The 23567-nt window shown below is 40.6% G+C and overlaps 2 protein-coding genes across 3 annotated transcripts in view; one reads left to right on the top strand and one right to left on the bottom strand.

Annotated features, from left to right (window-relative positions):
- Positions 1-9080, bottom strand: part of GANC (glucosidase, alpha; neutral C) — an 86346-nt gene extending 77266 nt beyond the window's left edge. Inside the window, exons 1-4 of one of the 2 annotated variants that reach the window (XM_011941102.1) lie at positions 8688-9080; positions 7788-8129; positions 5839-5901; positions 3353-3461 (exon numbers count right to left, since the gene is read on the bottom strand). In XM_011941102.1, the coding sequence (XP_011796492.1) occupies positions 3353-3461; positions 5839-5901; positions 7788-7816 (201 nt within the window). In that variant the 5' untranslated portion in view covers positions 7817-8129; positions 8688-9080. Of the gene's footprint in view, positions 1-3352; positions 3462-5838; positions 5902-7787; positions 8130-8251; positions 8642-8687 lie in introns of those variants that run through there. The other variant, XM_011941103.1, reaches the window with a different exon arrangement.
- Positions 8745-23567, top strand: part of TMEM87A (transmembrane protein 87A) — a 72937-nt gene continuing 58114 nt past the window's right edge. The window contains exons 1-7 of the mRNA XM_011941199.1: positions 8745-9044; positions 10163-10223; positions 14370-14455; positions 17836-17949; positions 20807-20860; positions 21053-21097; positions 23247-23273. Of these exons, the coding sequence (XP_011796589.1) occupies positions 8901-9044; positions 10163-10223; positions 14370-14455; positions 17836-17949; positions 20807-20860; positions 21053-21097; positions 23247-23273 (531 nt within the window). The 5' untranslated portion in view covers positions 8745-8900. The remainder of the gene's footprint in view (positions 9045-10162; positions 10224-14369; positions 14456-17835; positions 17950-20806; positions 20861-21052; positions 21098-23246; positions 23274-23567) is intronic.

Genomic DNA, 23567 nt, shown 5'->3' with positions numbered 1-23567 from the left:
GATTCTCCTGCCTCAGTCTCCTGAGTAGCTGGGACTACGGGCACATGCCACCATGCCTGGCTAATTTTTGTATTTTTTAGTAGAGATGGGTCTTACTATGTTGGTCAGGCTGGTCTTGAACTCCTGACCTCGTGATCTGCCCACCTTGGCCTTCCACAGTGCTGTGCTGGGATTACAGGTGTGAGCCACTGCATTTGGCCTAATTTTTTCTTTTTTCATGCTGTCTTTGCCATATTTTAGGTCAACTTTTTCTGGACAGTGTCTCACTGTGTTGCCCAGGCTGCAGTGCAGTGGCACAATCTTGGCTCACTGCAACCTCTGCCTCCCAGGGTCAAGCGATTCTCATGTCTCAGCCTTTGGAGTAGCTGGGATTACAGGCATGCATCACCATGCCTGGCTAATTTGTGTAATTTTAGTAGAGATGGGGTTTTGCCACGTTGGCCATAGCTGGTCTCGAACTCCTGGCCTCAAGCGATCTGTCTGCTTTGGCCTCCCAAAGTGCTGAGATTATAGGCGTGAGACACCATGCCCGGCGTAATAGAGGCTCTTTCACTGTGCAATGACCTGCATACAAGATGCAGGCAACATTAGCGATCACCATCACTTCTGTTGTCCCTAACAGACTGACAGAGGGCATGAAACCTTATGTGCCTAGTAGTCATCTCAACACCACATGACAAGGAGGACATTAAAATGGAGTTCAGTGCAGAATTTCAGGGTGATCTCCCGAAATATATATTTGCATACAATTGCCTGAGATCAGTGCATGCAGATTCCTCATGTGGTTCCAATATTTCTAATACCTGAGCATGGAGTCTGTTCCAAGAGGTCCTCAAAGTTCTCAGTCTTGGGAGCTACGTTGCTGATGTCCCAGGTAATCTGTCCTTGTTTATCAGGCTCCTCAGCTTCCTTTTGAGCCAGGTGCTGTCTTGTGCTGAGATACTGTGGCTCCTCCTGGACTGTGGTTTCTTTGCCTTTGAAGGTTGCTGGGCTCTGGTCCTGGCACCTGACCTGAATAGCACTGTCCCTCACTTTTTCAGGATCCAAAAAGAGAAACTGATCTACAGTAATGTAAAATGGCATATGTGGGTGTCCACTGCAAACTGGTATCACGCGGTGTTGAGAATTTTCATTTTGGCTCACCACTGATATTCAGGGTGATTTTGCCTCATTTACTTCACCTCAGCCTGTCTTCATGACCAGGTGTTCAACATACTAAGCATTCTCAAGGATGGATAGGGATTCTTGCTCTGACTATGGACAACTACAACTCTCTCAGGTTAGACACAATGGAAACAGGAAAGAAAATGAGACAATGACAAGAAAAACACGACAGGAAGTTCTTGACATCTGGTTAAGGCCTAAAGACTCCTGGAAGGCCTCTGGTGGACTTGATGCATTTCCTGAAGCCGACTGCTTCTGCTGACACTGAATAGAGTGGTTTGGCCGGGTGTCAGGCTATTAGACCACATGCAAACAGTGGTTGGCTCTCCAGGAAGGAAATTACTGCTGTCCCATTGTTTTTCCCCATGAACGGCTATCAAACTAGGCTACAAAAAGATATATAAACAACATGTATAAATAACAACATAAAAGGAGATCTGAATCAGCATTAGAGGACCTACGGTTTTGGGGGTTCCATAAGCTGAGAACTCAAATGTATCAAAGATACTAGGCAAGGAGGACAACTACTCCAGAAAGATGGGTGGTGTAAGAATCAGCACTAGGTTTTAGAGAAAGGCTAACTGCCCCATCTGTGCAGCTGAGAGAGATGAGCTAAGTGTACTGCCATAATCACTATGTTGTAGAAGTTGAGGACAGGGGATGGGGATACAGAACACAGAACTATTGATATGATTCTAGCTCATATTTTGAATTTGGGCAAGAAAGTTATGAAAGAAGACTCTATATGACTAAAATCTCTAGAACTCCATAATGAAGGTAGTTTTCCTCACTGTCTTGGCTTTCTGTTTGGGAATAAAGTTTGGACCCATTTCTAAATTAAAGGCCTTACGATTATTATGGAGAACCCACTAATGTCAGCACAGTGCTGCAGGACAGGAACTACAGTAGTCACACGGTTCACAGCTTTGCCATGAACGTCAGCTTCCCAGAACCAGGACTTGTTAGTGAGTTGGTGCAGTTATTATCCAAGCAGTTACGGGACCCAGACCTAATGGCCTTAACTGTCTTTCAGTGATACGGATTACCAGTTAAGTCAGATAGGTCTCAGAGGCCTTAGAAACCCAGGATGCCTTTAGAATGCAGGGCAGATCTGAAAGTGAGGGTCAGGTTGAGGGCATCAGGTAGTATTGCACAGTCACACGTCCTAGCATAGTCCATAGTGCTTCCTCTATGACTGGCCCATCTAAAGTAACATGGCAACTTCATGGGTGAGAGAAAGCACTTAAAATATACTTCCCTAACCCTCTCACTAGGCAAAAACTATGAAGTGAAGCAGCTCTACTGAAGCAGCTCAGGTAAGGGAACACTTGTTATTTGGGTTTTCAACTGCATAGTCCTTTTGCCTGTCCCCTGTTCCCCCGGCCCACCTGCATTTTGAGATTTGGACATACCCTAAATTTGTACCTTGCTCAGGCTACACATGCAACTGGGCATTGTGTAATAGTGTCAGAAAGCACGTGGGTGATAGCGTCTGACAGATGCAGGAGAAAATTTTGGTTACTAAATGTGAGACTCTGGGCAAGGGATTTTCTAGACTTCATTTTCCTTATCTGAAAACTGGGAAAATATAATGTACCTCTTAGATGTGTTATGAAGACTAATAAAAAGGAAATAACATTTGTAAGACATTTAGGAAAACATCTCATACACAGGCAATCTATATACTGATATTACTATAACTATTACAATATTATTACTATAGATGTGAAAAGATGACATTCATTTTTTTCTTTCTTTTTTCTTTTTTGAGGGAGGGTCTCGCTGTGTCACCCAGGCTGAAGTGCAGCCGCACTCTCATGGCTCACTGCAGCCTCTACTTCCCAGGCTCAAGAGATCCTCCCATCTCAGCCTCCCGAGTAGCTGGGACTACAGGCATGCACGACTGTGCCTGTCTAATTTTTTGTACTTTTTGTAGAGATGGGTTTTCACCATGTTACCCAGGCTGGTCTTGAACTCTTGGGCTTAAGCAGTCTGCCCGCCTCTGCCTCCCAGAATGCTGGGATTACAGGCGTGAGCCACTAATCACTAAAAGGCCGATATTCCTTTTCTAATGAGGTTTATTTTTGAAGCATACATAGCTTTAATTGGCTTTTGTGGAAATTTACTTCATTCAGCCCCAATAAATACAGAAATAAATTATTCTCTGTAGAAAATACTTCCATCTCACCTTACTTGCTTCATTGATGATTTGGAACCTGGTGCTGTCTTCATCTGTTGTGACTGAGTCCAGTAATGCCTGATAGGTGGACTTCTTGGAAAGCCACTGTTTCTGACGCCTAAAGATAAGGAGTATGCAGATGCTTGATAATTATTTGTGATTGTCAGGATCCAACAGACTATATTATCACGGGGAAGTCATTAAAATTCACTATGATATTCAGGGAATTTCAGGGCACAAACAGCATCAGTACTATAATGAAGTGCTAATCAAGAACTTTATTATTAGAGTGCTAATAAGATGAGTATTAGTAAGAACATTAATAAAATTGATTAATATAACGTTGCTCAAAGGATGACATCTTGTCTCCTTTCTTGAGATGGTGGGGCAATTTTCATAGATGACAGTTGTGAGCTTGTTAATTTTCCTCCCTCTTTCCATAAAATGGACTTTAATAGTAACTAAGTAATTTCTAGTGGAAATTCAATAGAATCTAGTCTTTTAACAAGGTTACCAGGCATTCACTGTAGACTTCCCTCTAGATACCTGTTCAGAATTAAAATAATACACTTTTCTTCCTATTGAACAGAGAGTGAATATGTTAGAAAGCTATACTGTATAACACAATTTTTGATAATTTCAGTTTCAAGATCACATAAAGACTTTTTTTTAAAAAACGAAGATTACAGCCGGGCGTGATGGCTCATGCCTATAATCCCAGTACTTTGGGAGGCCGAGGTGGGTGGATCATCTGAGGTCAGGAGTTCAAGACCAGCCTGACCAACATGGTGAAACCCTCTCTACTAAAAATACAAAAAATTAGCCAGGCGTGGTGGCGCATGTCTGTAATCCCAGCTACTCAGGAGGCTGAGGCAGGAGAATCACTTGAACTCAGGCAGTGGAGGTTGCGGTGGGCAGTGATTGTGCCACTGCACTCCAGCCTGGGTGACAGAGGGAGACGCCGTCTCAAAAAACAAATAAATAAAATAAAATGAAGATTTTAAAGGCATATTTTTTGTAGCTCTGGAGAAACAGGCAACCTTTTTTTTCTTTGAGATGGAGTTTCACTCTTGTTGCCCAGGCTGGAGCGCAATGGCATGATCTCGGCTCACGACAACCTCTGCCTCCTGGTTCAAGGAATTCTCCTGCCTCAGCCTCCCAAGTAGCTGAGATTACAGGTATGCGCCACCATGTCTGGTTAATTTTGTATTTTTAGTAGAGACAGGGTTTCTCCATGTTGGTCAGGCTGGTCTTGAACTCCCGACCTCAGGTGATCCGCCTGCCTTGGCCTCCCAAAGTGCTGGGATTACAGGTGTGAGTCACCTCGCCCGACCAGGCAATCTTTTTTTTTTTTTTTTTTTTTTTTGAGACGGAGTCTCTTGCTCTGTCGCCCGGGCTGGAGTGCAGTGGCCGGATCTCAGCTCACTGCAAGCTCCGCCTCCCGGGTTCACGCCATTCTCCTGCGTCGGCCTCCCAAGTGGCTTGGATTACAGGTGCCCGCCACCTCGCCCGGCTAGTTTTTTTGTATTTTTTAGTAGAGACGGGGTTTCACTGTGTTCGCCAGGATGGTCTCGATCTCCTGACCTCATGATCCGCCCGTCTCGGCCTCCCAAAGTGCTGGGATTACAGGCTTGAGCCACCGCGCCCGGCCCAGGCAATCTTATATAATGGTGATAGGAGTACAAATGGTGTAATTCCTATGGAGGGAAATTTGGCAATACTTAACACATTTCAAATGCCTTTACTCTTTGACCCAGTAATCCTACTCCTAGAAATGTAGCCTATAAATACACATGCCTGTGTAGAAAATGACCTATGTATAGTTCTTCATTGTGGTAGTGCTATTTTAGCAAAAGATTAAAAGCAACCCAAGGGTCTAGCAATAAGAGACAGACTGAATACATTATATTAATAGTATATCTACCCCATGGAATATTATGCAGCTATAAAAAGGGGAAGCAATCTCCACGCACTCATATGAATTCCTCCTCAGAACAAACTATAAAACAGGAAAAAAAAACCTATTTGGTATAAGAAAGGGGTGACAACAAAAGAGAAAGGGAATAATATAAAAATACATGTATTTACAAAAAGAAATACTAGAAGGATAAATAAGAAATGATGAAATTTGGTTATTTGGGACAAGATGAGGAATGGGTAGAATGGGACAGGAGTGGAAGTAACATTTTTCAATGTATACCTCTTTATGTTATTTTTGAACCATGTAAAAGTGTATCTATTCAAAGCATCAAAATTTAAAAACTAGTTTAAAAATACTTTGGCTTTTAAAATAAAATAGCTGTTTACCGAAAAATTTAAATACTTCAGGAGTAAATGTATAAAGTTAAAAGTGAGTCTCCTGTCTGATGATTTCCTTAATTATTAAATTATCCTTTCCTTGGAAAGTCTATCAGTTCTAAAAAATTTAATAAGTATCAATTTTGAAATACTGTCAAGAAATGTTTTGATCTGGTTACTATATTTATCTTCCTTACCTGTAAAATGCGATCTTGTTGCAGTCTCTGAAAATGTTTTTATCCACAGCTTCATCTTCAACGCTAAATAAAAAGACATTTTGAGAAATTTATTTTACACAGGGCTTGTGAGTCCAATTTTTGTACCTTCTCTAACTATAGCATAAACATGCAAAATAAACCTTTGGCGTCTATTCTGCAATGCAAAATTGTGTCACGGTCATAGTATAACATAATAGCACATTATGCTGCAGAACAATAGCCTTTTGTAAATCCTCTGAGGTAAACAACAAAACATCAGGTTCTGGGATTACTGCGAAAGTAATGGGAAAAGATCATTGTCACTTAACAGGACATGCTCTTTTGAAATAATGACTGAAAGTTATGACTGCAAAAGTAAAATGTGAAGGAGCAAAACCAAAACAGCATCCCAAAACGAACAAACCAAAACCAACAAACCAGACAAACTAACAACCATAACCCACCCACAGATTTATTCAACAAAATATTTTCAGAATATTCTTCCTGGGTGCTGGGCTCGGAGGAAGATATGGACTGTGTTCAAGCTGTCAGTAAGAGTTTTACCAAAAATCGCAATACAAGCTGACAAATGCTTTAATAGAGGTGCAAGGTGCTAGAATAAGAACAGAACAGACGTAGAAGGGGAATTTCTTGCTTTTTACGATGAGGTGACAATCTAGGGGCCATGTTTTTTTAAAACCAAGTTTCCAGAAGAGCCGTTTCTGGAATAAAACATGAATGAGATATATGTGTATACTGCAGTTTGAGTATATGTATTTAAACTAGCCTCCATCTGATTAAAACAACTACAGATTATAACGAGAAAAAAAATAACACTGGCTTTCATGCACCGGTGTGGCTGAATGCATCTGTAGTCAGCATGTCCATGATTACGTAGAAAGCTATGACTGAACACAAATGTCGAAATATTATGAAAACGAGCCCAGGTATATATACTTGGCCATACTAAAAAACTGTTTGTCCTCCACTGAACTCAATCTTTGTGTTTATTTTAATTTATTTAAAAAATTTTTTTGAGACAGGATCTCGCTCTGCTGCCTCGGTTGGAGCAAAGTGTCATGATCTTGGCTCGCTGCAACCGCCGCCTCCTGGGCTCAGGCTATCCTCCTGCCGCAGCCTCTTGAGTAGCTGGGACTACAGGCCCACATCACCATGTCTGGCTAACTTTAAATTTTTTTGTAGAGACAGGGATTCACCATGTTGCCCAGGCTGGTCTTGAACTCCTGGGTTCAAGCAATCTGCCCACCTACAGGGCTCCCAAAGTGCTGGGATTACAGGCATGAGCGACCCGGCCCAGTTTATTTTAATCAAGTGTACAAAGATTGGAGAATCTTTTGTTTCCTTTTTATAGCTTTGAAGAATTAACTCTGGGATGACATAGGAAGGGGGTGGTTATAGTTGAACTTGGAAAGCAACATGCCTGAAATTCATGTGTTAGAGTTCTGATTGCAACTTTTCCACTGTCAATGTTATTTAACCATCCCTTTTTTTGGAGACAGGGTCTCACTTTGTTGCCCAAGCAGTGGCAAGATCACAGCTCACTGTAGCTTCCAAATCCATCCCCCCACTGGTCTCCCAAGTAGCTGGGACTCTGAGGGGGTGGGGAGGGGGTCTCGAACTCCTGGACTCTAAGCGATCCTCCCGCCTTGGCCTCCCAAAGTGCTGTGGGATTACCTGCTTAAGCCACTGCACCCGGCCTATTTAACCATCCTGAAAGTATTTTACAAGATGCTATTAATATCAACTAACTCCCTGAGAATTGAGAGAAAAGATAAAGATGAGCAAATACCAAATATGCAAATAAGAAGTGCAATTAAAAAAAAATCAATGAAATCTTCAAAGCCAAAATGTTTTCAGGTACTTTCAGGTACTATTCCCTGTTTCTAGGGACCCTGGGGTCACTCACTACAGAAGCACTTGGCCTTTACCTTATTTCCTCTTTCTCAGCTGCTTCCATGGCTTCTCTGTCACTCCGACCAGCTCCCAGCTCTCAGGACAAGCGACCTGGGCGATCTTTTAAAAAAGACGATTGAATGTCTTTCTAAAATTACAACCAGCACTTCACCGTCAAGTTTCTGGAAAGGGAGTCCCCTCCAGATCCTCATGGAGTGACAATCTTGACTCTTGCTCCTGGAATTTTTCAGGCCCAAACTAGCGTTTCTACAATGATTTACTTGGCAAATTTGTCTTGATTATGGGTGGCTGAGGAGGAACATGCTTTTGTTAGGAACCGAAATTGGCCGGCGGTGAGGGCGTGTACGCAATGAGTCCTAGCGGGTAAAAATCAAGAGCGTGTGAACCGGGAAATGCCGAGACGGCCTCCCCGACTGGGACGAAGCATCTGCACATCTACCTCAGTGGCGGGGTCACGCCACAGATTTTGAAAACTGACCCTCTCTGTCTCCGTTTTCGGTTAAGAGTGGCAAGTGTCGGCCGGGTCTTTGCTGGAGGTTAGGTCTCCGGCCAGATTCTACTGCAGCATCGTACTCTTCAGGGCTAGAAGGGGCCTTTGAAGGTTGTTACACTACCCAGTCTAGGAATCGCGTGTACTCCACCACCGCCGAATTCCAGGCTTTGCTTACATACCACCCAAACCGGAGAACTCACTGCTAGACGCCAATTGGGCAGCCAGACTTAGTGCTTTTCCAGACTTTCTGGCCCCAATGTCTGACACTGACTTATAAGGTATGAGGGGCTGGGGCGAGCGGGGGAAGTAAAGAGCCAAATCCTGCACGGGGTGTCTGCCTGGTCCCAAAACCTTTAAGGGCTGGGACAGAGAAAAGACTCAGGCCGGGCTGGCATGTAGCGATCTCCCTAACCCAGCTGACTAGGGTCCAACAGAGTGCCGCTTGCGCAGTAGGTCCAAAGTCTCACGGCGCAAAGACGACTGTCTGAGGGAGGGGCCGCTACGTCGCACAGCAAACCAGCCCCGCGACGTTTCCAGGACCCGGATAATCCCGCCCCCAGAGGAGAGCCGGAAGAAGGCGGGACGAACCGGAAGAGGGTGAAATGCTTTCGGTAGGCACTCCACGGCTGTGAAGATGGCGGCGGCTGCGTGGCTTCAGGTGTTACCTGTCGTTCTTCTGCTTCTGGGAGCTCAGCCGTCACCACTGTCGCTTTTCAGTGCGGGACCGGCACCCGTAGCTGCTGCCGACCGGTCCAAGTGGCACATTCCGATACCGTCGGTGAGTATTCACTTCACTAGCATCCGAACCTAGAGGAGCAAGGGGAGGGGCTACGGCGGCCCAAGGGGTCCATGAAGGTTCCGCAAAAGTCTCTTTAAAAGGGGTGGGGTTGCCGGGATGGTCTGTGTGGCTGGCCAACTGGGACCCACCTCCCTGGAGGGGAAAGCCGCGCACTGATTAGGCTAGCGGGAATGTCAGGGCCACTTCAGCAACAGACAGGAGTGGTGGAGCGGCATCTCATCAGAAAAACAGAACTTTCAGTGCCTGACTTGAGATGTAAACTTGATGTACAAAAGGAGAGTTGTTTATGTTTCAGATTATGTTTCACAGAATCCAGTGCCCCCGGGTTGGAAAAGATACGTAAATAGAGTCTTCATTTCCTTCTTTTTTTTCCTCTGCACTTCTTGGTCCCTGAGTAATCCTGCTTACGAAATGATTCGACTTCGCTTCAACTTTGAAATGGCTATTCTAAGCTTTACTGTGTAACTAGAAAGCATAGAGATTTTAAAAATGTGTTTTAACATGGGAGTGGTTAAAATGGAAGAAATAGTACTTAAAATTTAATGTGGTAAGGCTAATCTTTCATTGGGATAAATAACTACATGGGTTGACCCTTTCTGCCTCTTACCCATTTTAAACCTTATTTCAGTAACAGGTATAGTCCTGTGAGCAGACAAAAACCAGATGCAGGGAGGAAGTGCTGAAAACCATTAGCCCCATTAAACTTACGTTGGCCTTTTTGTTTCATTCTGTCCTGCTCACTGATTGTAATGTCCAAATCTTATTTGGACTTTTGTATATGGCAAACATTATACCTTTTGTTCAGTGGTGAAGATTTTCAGGTGTTCAGTTAGGTTTTTGCTTATTACTAAAGTGGTTAATACTTAAGTCTTTTTAGATTTGAAAATAAAACTCCGGTTATCTGCACACAGAATAGTTCATTTGAAAAAATGATTGGTTATTCTGAGCAGTGATTGGTGAGTAAAGGGAATGAACTGATTAAGGAGTACATCCCATAAAGATTTTAACTTAAGTTGGAATTTCTAGCAGCCTTAGTTATATGATGCTTTGGTAATTGAAGCCATCTGAGGCTAATTATCTTTCCTTTATCTTTTCAGGGGAAAAATTATTTTAGTTTTGGAAAGATCCTCTTCAGAAATACCACTATCTTCCTGAAGTGTGAGTTTTTGAATTTCATGAAGTTTTAATTTGAATTTTAAAAATTCATAGGTAATGTTTTAAATTACCTATTTTTAAAGTTCTGAAATCTAATAGTCTGGCATTATCTAGGTATAAATATTTTTAGGATTACTAAGGTCCTTTCACTGAATCATCTTCAAAGTACTCGTGTGAACTTTGTTTTCTTCTGGTTTTCTGGCGTTTACATTGCGTATATACGCTGTTTATATTATATATGTTTATATATATGTTAAATATTAATATATACATTACATATATTGATATATGTGCTATATATACACATTGAATATTCAGTCACATCTCAGTCGAATTACATTTACAGTTGATACGTTCTGAGAAAAGCATCCTTAGGTGATTTTGTCGTGCAAACGTCATAGAGTATACTTAAAACTGGATGGCATACTTAAAACTGGATAGCACTAGATGCCTAGTCTGTATGGAACAGCCTATTGCTCCTAGGCTATAAGCGTGTATAACATGTTATTGTACTGAATACTATAGGTAGTTGTGACACAATGGTAAGTTTTTGTATATCTCAACATAGGAAAGTAGAGTACAAATACGATATTACAATGGGACCCCCGTTGTATATGTAGTCTTTCATTTACTGAAATGTTACGTAGTGCATGACTGTGATTATGTTGGGGTTGATTCCCTGCATGGTTGTTTTAATCTGTTTTGTGTAGATTAAAGAGGTTTTACTCTTGTGTGCTTGTTAAATGATTACTGAAAACATGACCTAGGTTTGTCAGGCCATTGGCTGTGAAGGAATATATTTAGTAGATCTTTTATTTACAAAAGGAGTGTTTTACTGCCTTGGAAGAGGAAGCTCAGATATGATCAAGAAATAGGGACAATGTAGAACAAAACTGGTTTGTCTAGTGGAAAAATGACTGTGTCTGAATCTAAAGTATCCCATTGTCTGTTAAATAAAGGTTCCTTTTAGTTCTGAAACTGGCTTTAATTTACAGAATAATTGATCGTGGGCAGCTTTATTTCTAGATGAGGGATAAAAATCCTGATGATAGATGTGTGTTTCTATGCATACTGTGTTCACGGAAGTGCAAAATTGTAAGTCATAGTTGGATGATTTTATTCTTTTCAATTGTTGAGTAAGTAACTATGACTTATTGCATAGACTGCAGGGAAGTGGTAGAAAAATGTTCTTCCCTCATCGAGCTTACATTCTAGTGGGAGTGAAAGCAGCAGGTAGAATTTCTCTGAAGAATATATGCTATGTCCATGAATATATTATCAGTCTCCTGACCAATGACTTACATTTGATTTAGATCAAATCTACTCTGACACTGGCCTTGTGAGATTGGTTTACTAGGTAACCTAGTAACCCTTGTCTTTTGGAATGGTCTGACAACCTGTTTGCTGTTCTGTTTTTTTATTAGGTCCAGTCTTTTTTTCACTTGTAGTTTGATCTAGTGGTGTTTTGCCAAGTTAAACCAACTGCATTTTTTTTTTTTTTTTTAAGATGGTGTCTCACTCTGTCACCCAGACTGGGGTGCAGTGGCGTGATCTTGGCTCATTGCAACCTCTGCCTCCCAAGTTCAAGTGATTTTCCTGCCTCGGCCTCCCAAGTAACTGGGATTACAGACATAAGTCTATGCCCGGCCCCAACGGCATATTTTGAAGTGTTTATATTTCATTGTTTTTGGAGGATTTGAGGCACTTTATTTTTTGTTCTTGTTTTTTGAGACGGAGTTTCACTGTGATGCCCAGGATGGAGTGCAATGGCGCGATCTCTGCTCACTGTAACCTCTGCTTCCCGGGTTCAAGCGATTCTCCTGCCCCAGCCTCCTGAGTACTTGGGACTATAGGCGTGTGCCACCATGCCGGCTAATTTTTTTTTTTTTTTTTTTGAGACGGAGTCTGGCTTTGTCGCCCAGGCTGAAGTACAGTGGCCGGATCTCAGCTCACTGCAAGCTCCACCTCCCGGGTTTACGCCATTCTCCTGCCTCAGCCTCCCGAGTAGCTGGGACCACCTCGCCCGGCTAGTTTTTTGTATTTTTTAGTAGAGACGGGGTTTCACCGTGTTAGCCAGAATGGTCTCAATCTCCAGACCTCGTGATCCGCCCGTCTCGGCCTCCCAAAGTGCTGGGATTACAGGCTTGAGCCACCGCGCCCGGCCACTAATTTTTATATTTTTAGTAGAGACGGGGTTTCACCGTGTTAGCCAGAATGGTCTCAATCTCCAGACCTCGTGATCCGCCCGTCTCGGCCTCCCAAAGTGCTGGGATTACAGGCTTGAGCCACCGCGCCCGGCCACTAATTTTTATATTTTTAGTAGAGATGGGGTTTCACCATATTGGCCAGGCTGGTCTTGAACTCCTGACCTCAAGTTATCTGCCTGCCTTGGCCTCCCAAAGTTCTGGGATTACAGGTGTGAGCCGCCATGCCCAGCCTGAGACACTTTAATATTTACATTATCTTTTTCTTTGTTATTCCTGTGCTTTCTCATACTTACCAGTTGTCTTTGATTTTGTACTTTTTGGGGAATGGTATATAGCTTTCCATGGAATAGCTGTAACCGTTTTTATTGTCTCTTAAAACCTTTAATTTAAGGTTCTAAATGTTGTCTTTTAACATAAACAGCAGTATTTTTGCTGCCAGATTTCCTTACAAGTCTCCTGTTTGGGGGATGTGTTCTTAGTGGCTTTTTACTAGTTAATCTTATCTCTGTGGATTCTTTCGGATAGTTCATAGCCTGATTGCTTTTTACCATTTCCATAAATTCTATCCAACAAGTTAAATTTTTGAACATTCTAGTAGAGTCCTTTGAAAATGTGTTGGTCATTTAAAAATTAGTTTGAGAAAACAGTTTAAAAGAAAGAAAAAAGGAAGCTTATAATTAGGTTGCATCTTTTATTATGAACCAAAAGTAGATTCCTAAATGCAGTCATGTTTATTTTTGTCACATTTGTATAAAGTAGGGAGTCTTTAGTATATTTTTCCTTTCACAGCTAGAATCAGAGATAAAAGTGAATACTGACTTCCTCCAGCTAATCAGTCATATAGTCAGATTTACCCTCCCAAGTCTTCAGAATAATGTTTTGATTCATTAGAATACTGTGTTCCAAACTGCGTTTAATGAGTTTTATGAAGCTTCCATGATAACATGAGCTTCCTTGAGGCCTCTTCTAAGGTAGGCTTTGAAAAAAAAATCTGATACTCTTATCTTTGCTTTTGCTATTTCTACCTTCCACAGCCATGTTTGCTTTTCGTTCATTGCTCTTTCTGTTCTATCTTGATATCTTTCAAGGTCCAAGATATGAATTATGCTCTCAGTGGAACTATTATCCACTATTATGTATATCATCATTTAACACCATTTAACAGTTACGAATATTGCCCTGTGACATGCATTCCTAATTTTGTTATTCCTTGTCTCAACTAGCGTTTTGAAGGGTCTTAATAATTTGTTTCCACTCGTTTCCCTTTTTGGCCTAACAGTGTGCCATATTTATTTATTTATGTTTTTCGAGACGGGGTCTTGCTCTGTCGCCCAGGCTAGAGTGCAGTGGTACCATCATGGCTCACTGCAGACTGGACTTTCTGGGCTCAAGTGATCCTCCTGCCTCCCTCACCTGAATAGCTGGGGCTACAAGCAAGTACCGCCACGCCTAGCTTTTTAAACATTTTTTGTAGAGATGAGTTCTCACTATGTTGCCTAGAGTGGTCTTGAACTCCTGGGCTCAAGTGATCCCCTTGCCTTGGCCTCCCAAACTTCTGGGGTTATAGGTGTGAGCTACTGTACCTAGCCTGCTCAATAAATACTTAAATAATAGAAGACTGGCTTTAATTTAGGACTGCTTTATCACTCCCAGGTTTTTCCCAATAGAGATCCAGAAGTTAGAACTTTGTGGCATAAAAATAGATCCACAGTTTCAAGAGGTTAAAAACTGCCTACCTGCTATTTTTCTATGAACAACAATACTTTTATCTTAATATCCAGCTTTTTTTGCTATATTATTTCAATGCCTTATGGTTGGAGAAAGGATAGTCTTTGAGTATCTCAGTTTAGAGTAGGAAATAAATAGGATGCAGGTTAACAGTTTAGGAAAAATGCTTTGTTGGGGAATTATCTTTTGTTAACAAAGATTTCTTCTTTTATAGTTGATGGAGAACCTTGTGACCTGTCTTTGAATATAACCTGGTATCTGAAAAGTGCTGATTGTTACAATGAAATCTACAACTTCAAGGTAACGAACATAAAATTACAGACTTTTCTTGGACGTTAGTGATTATCTGGTTCCAGTCTCTTGATTTCATAGAGGAGAGAGTATCATGTAGCTATGGAGGAGGAGAGCTGAAACTAGAACACATGCTTCCCAATTTGCAGACCATCAATTCTCAAACTTTTTGGTTTCAGAACTCTTATATTTGTAAAAATTATTGCAGATTCCAGAAAGCCTTTATGCTATTAGAAATTACAACTGAGAAAATATAGAAATATTTATTAATGTTAAAGTAGCAATAATAAACTTATTACATGTTAATATAAATAACTATTTTTCCAAGAAAACTACATAGTAGGATTGTTTTGTATTTCTGTAAATTTGTTTACTATCTGGCGTAACAGAAGATCACTGGATTCTTATATTCCCTTCTTCACTCAGTCTGTTGCAATAATTTGATTTAAGTACATGTAGAAAATAATGACCTCATACAGATACATAGTTGGGAAAAAGAATGGTGTTTTAATGGCCTTTTCAGATAACTGAGGATATTCTTTTTTGATTCTGTACCAAAACTCAACAAGTGGAAGTTTTCAAAGGTTAGTTGCAATGTGGAATCTGAAATATTAGTGAACTTCTTTTGTACTCTGATAAAAAAAACCCACTGCGATGAATGTATCTTTTACCTGTGTGTGATCTTGTAGCGTCCATTTATTGGTCATTTAGAACATAGTAGTTGACTGAATTATATACATTTTCTAAATATTAACTCATTTCACATTTAGCTAAAACTTATATTGTTTGTAACTATCCCCTGCCCTCTTCATCTCATCAGTAGGTTCTTAAGTTTTGGAAGGAGTTAAATTCAGTGTAGTAGATACAAGTTCTTCACAATTCCAGTTTTTGCTTGAAATCTCAAATTTTATTTTGGCAGTGAATACTGTCAGTTGTCTTCCTTGAGGTGACAGCCTCCATTGCCCATTTCCAGAGAAATATCTGTCAGATAACCACATCTGAGTAATGGTAGTTTTTCAGTCATTCTTTCAAGTAACTGTGTTTCATGAAAAAAATGATTAGTTTAACTCACAAGTCAAAGCAGTTGCAGAGTGCTTTATCTCAGGACAATAATTTATTGTATTTTGCATACTTCCCATTTTGTCACCTAGATTATTTAAAAAGTCAGGTACTCAAAATGTCCAGATTTAATAACATTAATAATTTTTACTGTTTTATCAAGGATATTCTTACATAAAACTGGCACTTTTAACAACTGCCAGTTTGTGGCTGTGAAGAATATGATTGCTAGTACAATTAAGTGCCACTGCCTTAGTTCCTGATAAGGGGCAGCAGTTTTACCCACTATTGCTTTCGTATGGCCAGGCTGGTCTCGTACTCCTGACCTCAGGTGAACCACCTGCCTCAGCCTCCCAAAGTGCTGGGATTATAGGCGTGAACCACCATACCTGGCCATGAAAATAGTTTTGACCATCTAGACTTTGTGAAAGGGTTCAGCGACCACACTTTTGAGAATTGCCATAATCCAGAATACTTGAGCACTGAAAATATATTGCTCAAAGAACAAAGCTGGAAGCATCACATTACCTGACTTCAAACTATGCTACAGGGCTACAGTAACCAAAACAGACACAAAGACCAGTGGAACAGAAAAGAGAGCAATGGGGAAAGGACTCCCTATTTAGTAAATAGTGTTGCATTAGTGTGCTGGCCATATGCAGAAGATTGAAACTGGACCCCTTGCTCACACCATATTCAAAAATCAACTCAAGATAGATTAAAAACTTAAATGTAAAACCCAAAACTATAAAAACCCTGGAAGACAACCTAGGCAATACCATTCTGGACATGGGAAGTGGCAAAGATTTCATGATGATGCCAAAAGCAATCGCAATAAAAGCAAAAATTGACAAATGGGATTTACTTAAACTGAAGAGCCTCTGCACAGCAAAAGAAACTATCAACAAAGTAAACAGACAACCTACAGAATGGGAAAAAATATTTGCAAACTATGCATCCAACAAAGATTTAATATCCAGCCTCTATAAGGAAGTTAAATTTATATGCAAAAAACAACCCCATAGAAAAGCAGATAAAGGATATGAACAGACACTTTTCAAAAGAAGACATACATACAGCTAACAAGCATATGAAAAAAAAGCTCTGTATCACTGGTTATTAGAGAAATGCAAATCAAAATCACAATGAGATACCATCTCACATCAGAATGGCTATTATTAAAAAGTTGAAGGATAATATATGCCGGCAAGGTTGTGGAGGAAAGGGAATGCTTATACATTGTTAGTGGGAGTGTAAATTAGTTCAGCCCCTGTGGAAAACAATGTGGCAGTTCCTCAAAGAGATAAAAACAGAATTACCATTTGACCCAGCAATCCCATTACTGGGTATATATCCAAAGTAATATAAATCATTCTACTGTAAAGACACATGCACACGTATGTTCACTGCAGCACTGTTCACAATAGTAAAGACATGGAATCAACCTAAATGCTCATCAATGGTAAACTGCATAAATAAAATGTGGTACGTATGCAGCCATAAAAAAGAATGCGGTACATATGCAGCCATAAACAAGAATGAGAGATCATTTCCTTTGTGAGAACACAGAAGGAGCTGGAGGCCATTATCCTTAGCAACCTAACACGGGAACAGAAAGCGAAATATCACGTTTTCAGTTACAAGATGGAGCTGAATGATGAGAACACATGGTCACAAAGAGGGGAACGACAGATACTGGGCCTACTTCAGGGTGGAGGGAGAGGATCAGAAAAAATAACTCTTGAGTACTAGGCGGTACCTGGGTGATGAAATAATCTGTGAAACAATCCCCTGTGAGTTGAGTTTACCTATGTAACAAAGTTGCATATGTATACCTGAACCTAAAATAAAAATTTTTTTAAAAGTATATATATAGAGTTCTGAGTTGAATTGTTCAGACCTTTTCCATTCTATCTCCCTATTTGCATTTTTTTAAAAAGATTGTCCTGCTTCGTGCTTGCAACAAATTTTGTGCTCTATCTTAGCTTATGAGCATGAATATCTTTTTGTTGATGTTGTTAATTTGGTCAAGTAAACTCTTTTAAATATATTTTAATGTGACAAAACCCTCTACACTTTGGCAGTTTCCCAGTCTACTCAAAATTGTTAGTAGAACTATGCCTTGTGAACCAAAGACTAGAATTATGCCCTTGAATCTAATAGTGTTCGATTCTTAGATACTTTTATATGGAGCCTTTATCTGATGCTGTTCATTTTTAAAATAGCAAACTCAAAATTATATTTGTACTACAGGTGAACTATTTGTTGTGCTCTTATATCTTATTTTTTGAAAGGTGGATTAACTACTCTGTATTATCTCTTTTTTCCAGGCAGAAGAAGTAGAGATGTATTTGGAAAAACTTAAGGAAAAAAGAGGCTTGTCTGGGAGATATCAAACGTCATCAAAATTGTTCCAGAACTGCAGTGAACTCTTTAAAACACAGGTAATCTTTTCAAGTTGTTGGAGGTAAATAGAATAGGTAAAAAATGGAATGTCTGTATTTTTGGCTGTATTCTCTTCCCACTCCTCAAGTGTTTCTTTTGGTAGAAGTAAGTGGAAGTATGTTCTGATAGGTACATAGTAAGCCACTTACATACTTATCAAAGAGAGATTGTATTTTCCTTTGTGTGTAAAAAGCAAACCCCCATTTTTTTTATTGTGGTAAAATATACACTACATAAAATTTACCATTTTAACCATTTCTAAGTGTATAATACAGTGGCATTAAGTATATTCACATTGCTGTGCAGCCATCAACCCATCTCCATATCTTCAGTACTTTTTTTTTTTTCCAAGGAAGAGTCTCGCTCTGCCCCCAGGCTGGAGTGCAGTGGTGCAATCTTGGCTCACTGCAGTCTCCACCTCCGTCCGGGGTCCAAGCAATTCTTTTGCCTCAGCCTCCCAAGTGGCTAGGGCTATAGGTTCACACCATTACACCTGGCTAATTCTTTTGTATTTTCAGTAGAGGCAGGATTTCACCATGTTAGCCAGGCTGGTCTTGAACTCTTGACCTCAACTGATCTACCCACCTTAGCCTCCCGAAATGCTGGGATTACAGTTGTGAGCCACCGGGCTGAGCCCCATGTCTAGTACTTTCATAATCCCAAACTAAAACAGCATACGTATTAAGCAAAAATTCCCCACCCTCCAGTCCCAAGTCCACGGTAACCACTCTTCTACTTTCCATGAATTTGACTATTCTAGATACCTCATATAAATAGAATCATACAACTTTTGTGGTTTTTTTGTCTGACTTCTTTCACTTAGCATAATGTTTTTAAGGTTCATCCATGTTGTAGCATTATCAGAATTTCATTCCTTTTTAAGGCTAAATGATGATTTATGGTATGTATGTACCACATTTTGTTTTTCCATTCATCTGTTGATAGACATTTAAAACCTCATATTTTTAATTCTCTGGTCTCCTCATCTCTTTAATATGTTCCTAGAAAAATCAGATTTTTAAAATTTTACTGCTATAGATCTGAAATCAGAAGGGTATCATCAGTCTTAGAGTTCAATTTCACACCTTAATTTTGTAGAAAGAGGGAGATGTGAATAATCATATATTTTTCACGCTTACATATATGTAATGTAAGTGGAGATTCTGATAGGAAATTTTGTCCTAGAAATAGTAATCTAATACCAATTTTTTGATAGAAAAGTTTTATATGTGTTAAAAATAGTTATAGTAATTATCATCTATACTTGTCCTTACTATATTTAAAAATCGTTTTGGAATATTTAGCAACTTGCCTTGAACTGTCAAATTACTGGAAGTAAAGTTTATTATTAAGAAGACAAATTTAATCATTGAATTGTAATTGAGGCTGGACACGGTGGCTCAGGTCTGTAATCCCAGCACTTTGAGAGGCTGAGGTGGGCGGATCACCTGAGGTCAGGAGTTCAAGACCAACCTGGCCAACATGGTGAAACCCTGTCCCTACTAAAAATACAAAAAAAATTATCCGGGCATGTAATCCCAGCTACTCGAGAGGCTGAGGTGGGAGAAGCACTTGAACCCAGAAGGCTGAGATCGTGCCGCTGCACTCCAGCCTGGGCAACGAGAGTGAAACTTGGTCTCAAAAAAAAAAAAAAAAATTGATAGTTGATGAGCAGATGAAGTAATTGGTAATTGAAGGAAGAGTTCAGCTTTTATTATAACTTAGATTTTATGATCTTGAAGGGAAAAGAAAATAGCTTTAAGATGGTGAAAGAATGGTAAAGAAAACTAGAAACAGTGTGATGTTGTGTAGTTTGTATGTTTTCTGTTGGTTTTCCAAATTTATCCCTTACACTAGGAGGGTTGGTTGGTCTTTCCTGGATTTGATTATGGAAAGCTACCTGTTGCCTCTGGTTGCCTGAGGCTGACTACTTTTAGATGTGCTATAATCTTTCCGGTGTATTGGCTTATTGGTAAGGTTTCCTCTCCTCCTCCAGTCTAATATAACAGGTTGAATTACACAATCTCATTACTCAGGAAGGAGAATGCCTCATCTACCGATAATTGGTAAGAAAGATAATTAGTGTAGTTTTTTACAGGCATGAAATGTAGTACGGTGCAAGGGACAACAGACCTAAGTGTCAAGAATATTAAGTTTAGGCTGGGCGCGGTGGGTCACGCCTGTAATCCTAGCACTTTGGGAGGCTGAGGCAGGTGGATCACGAGGTCAAGAAATCGAGACCATCCTGGCTAACACGGTGAAACCCCGGCTCTACTAAAAATACAAAAAAAATTAGCTGGGCGTGGTAGCAGGCACCTGTAGTCCCAGCTACTCGGGAGGCTGAGGCAGGAGAATTGCTTGAACCTGGGAGGTGGAGGTTGCAGTGAGCCGAGATCGTGCTACTGCCCTCCAGCCTGAGCGACAGAGCAAGACTCCGTCTTAAAAAAAAAAAAAAAAAAAAAAAAAGAATATTAGGGTCAAATCCTATTTCTTTGTCTAAAGCTTTGTAGTTTTGAGCCACATTTTACTCACCTGTAAAATGAGGGGAAATGATCTAAGATTCTTCTATCCTAAGTATACATCCTATATCTAAGACTTTGTCATTCTTAAATGTTTATTATTCTCATAGAAAAATTGAAAGGCCATTTTGGTTTGATACTATTTTCTAGTTCCCAGCAGGGTTTTATTCACTTGTTTGTGGTTAATTGGAAATGTTTTGTCTACTGATGCTGTGTTATCATATTTACTAGTTAGGGTGTGGTGTTTTATTTTAACCATTTCTTTGTATTTTGAGCTACACTTTTCTTCTAGTATTTACACACCTTTAATTTTTTTAGTTTTGTGTTTCTTTTATAGAGCTTTTCTGGAGATTTTATGCATCGACTGCCTCTTTTAGGAGAAAAACAGGAGGTAATTGTTTTCATTATATATTTCTGAGAGTGCAGTAAAAACTTTGGTGGTGCAGGAGACACCCGTGCTCGCTGCATCTCCAGGGAGGGAGTGCTGCACCTGGGGAGCAGGCTCAGGCAGAGGCTACAGGAACTTGGGCAGCTAAAAACAAGAAGTTCTGAATTAATTATTATTATTTTTTAATATTTAAAGGCTAAGGAGAATGGAACAAACCTTACCTTTATTGGAGACAAAACTGTAAGTATATTTGGGGATTTGGGGCATTGAACACATATTTTAGTTTTCTTATATTCGTGTATTTTTGAATTGTTCTCCCATATTATTCTAACATTTGAAAAGAAAGTTAAGTCTGGAAGCTATAGACCAAAATCTTTTTTTTTTTTTTAGACGGAGTCTCGCTCTGTCACCCAGGCTGGAGTGCAGTGGCGCTATCTTGGCTCACTGCAAGCTCTGCCTCCCGGCTCAAGTGATCATCTCACTTCAGCCTCCCAAAGTGCTAGGGTTATAGGTGTGAGCCACTGCGCCCAGCCTAAAAGTTATTGTTAAAGTTCTTATATTAAAACACATGATTTAGTGGTTTTTAGTATTCTTAAGTTGTGCAAGCACCACTCAAAGTCTAGTTCCAGAATTGTTCATCGTCCCCAAAAGTAGCCCCATACTCATTATCAGTCACTCCCCATTTTTCCTGCCCCCAGCCTCTGACAATCAGTAATCTATTTTCTGTCTCTGTATTTGCCTTTTCTGGACATTTTATATAACTGAAATCATATAATACATGGCCTTGTGTCTGGCCTTTTTCGCAGTTTACACTGTCTTAACTTTTACTTCCTGCTTGCACAGAGCCTTAAGATCAGCCAGCGAGTGATTAGGGCCTTCTCAGGTCTCTCCTGGACCTGTGCACAGCCCTGGGCATATGGCCTTCTAGATTTCCAGAAATATTTTGGAGCTTTCCAAAGTCCCTGTGGACATCCCACTCTCCAGTTTTTCCTTTTAAGTTTCCGATCAGCCTTTTAGTAGCCCCGGTTGGTAATGTCACCTCAGGCAGCTGTGATCTTGAAGGATTGCTATTCAGTGTGTTTGGCAAATGCTTTGAGTACAGGGCTGTTGACACTGGGTGATCTCTGAGTCAGGTCAGATAAAGACAAGCCCTGAGAATGGAGCTTTTCAGCAATTTGCCAGACAGCTCAGGTGATCAGTCTGTTAGGGACCTCCAAATTTGTTTTTTCCTTTGGGAGGCCTAGGTGGGCAGATCACTTGAGGCTAGGAGTTTGACACCAGCCTGACCAACATGGTGAAACTCGTCTCTGCCAAAAATACAAAAATCAGGCAGGCATGGTGGTGCACACCTGTAATCCCAGCTACTTGGGAGGCTGAAGCAGGAGAATCACTTGAACCCAGAAAGTGGAGGCTGCAGTAAGCTGAGATCACACCACTGCACTCCAGCCTAGGCAACAGTGAAACTCTATGGTTTTGTTGAAAAGAAAAGGGGGAAATGTGCGGAAAAGAAAGATATCAGCCTGTTACTGTGTCTATATAGAAGGAAGTAGACATAAGAGACTCCATTTGGCTCTGTATTTGAGATGCTGTTAATCTGTGACCTTACCTCCAACTTTGTCCTTGCAAGAGACATGTGCGAAGGTGACTTAAGGTTAAAGGATTTTGGGCTGTGCAGAATGTGCTTTGTTAAACAAGTGCCTAAAGGCTGCTTGTGGTTAAAGGTCATCACCATTCTCCTAAATCTCAAGAAAGAGAAAAACATTTGTCTCCTGCCCCTCCCTGGGCAATGGAACATCTCCGAGTAAAACCCTTTGTGTGCTTTGTTTACTAAGCAAGGAGAAAACCCGCCTTTAGGAATAAGGTGGGGCTTGCTGGAGCAATATTGCTAAAAGGTTTATGGAGATGTTCGCATATGCATCTCAAGGCACAGCATTTTCCTTTAATTTTATTCATGTTACTAGGATTTTTGTTCATATGTCTTACTGCTGATTTCCTCCCTACAATGATCCTGTTTTCCAGCCACTCCCTTATCTTTTTGATGGTAAAGATAATTATCAATAAATACTAAGGGAACTGAGAGGCCAGTGCCGGCGTAGGTCCTCTGTAAGCTAAGCGCCGGTCCCCTGGGTCCCGCTTTTCTTTCTCTATACTTTGTCTCTGTGTATTATTTCCTTTTCTCAAGTCTCTCATTCCACCTAACGAGAAGCACCCACAGGTGTGGAGGGGCAGGCCACCCCTTCACTTCCCCCGCCCCCTTTGCCCAGTGGCTGCTAAGCTGTTGTTTTTCTCAGCTGTTAACAGTTTCAGGGACTTTGGTTTTAAGGAACTTGGGAGAGAGGGATGGGATTAAGGTGAACACAGACATCTCAAGCTTGCTTTTCTTTCCTAGATTCAGTTACCTTTCTCGAAGAAACATTTTTTGTATTGTTGAAAGACTTTAATTTCCAAAGTTCCAAAAGTTGATTTTGATAGTTTGTGTCAGTGTTTTTGTTGCTTTTATAGATGAGTAGATTTTCAGAGTTTCTTATTCTGCCATTCTGAAAGTATTCTCACTACCCAAACCCCAGTTTTATTTATACAGAATTTTAACTGAAAGTAGGTTAGGCATGACAATCTTTGTTATTTTTTTTTTTTTGAGACGGAGTCTCGCTCTGTCACCCAGGCTGTAGTACAGTGGCGTGATCTCGGCTCACTGCAAGCTCCGCCTCCC

Source organism: Colobus angolensis, unplaced genomic scaffold, assembly GCF_000951035.1.
Source record: "Colobus angolensis palliatus isolate OR3802 unplaced genomic scaffold, Cang.pa_1.0 Scaffold199, whole genome shotgun sequence".
Taxonomy (NCBI): Eukaryota; Metazoa; Chordata; class Mammalia; order Primates; family Cercopithecidae; genus Colobus; species Colobus angolensis.
Note: the sequence above shows the minus strand (reverse complement) of the source record. Positions and strands in the feature narration are given on the sequence as shown.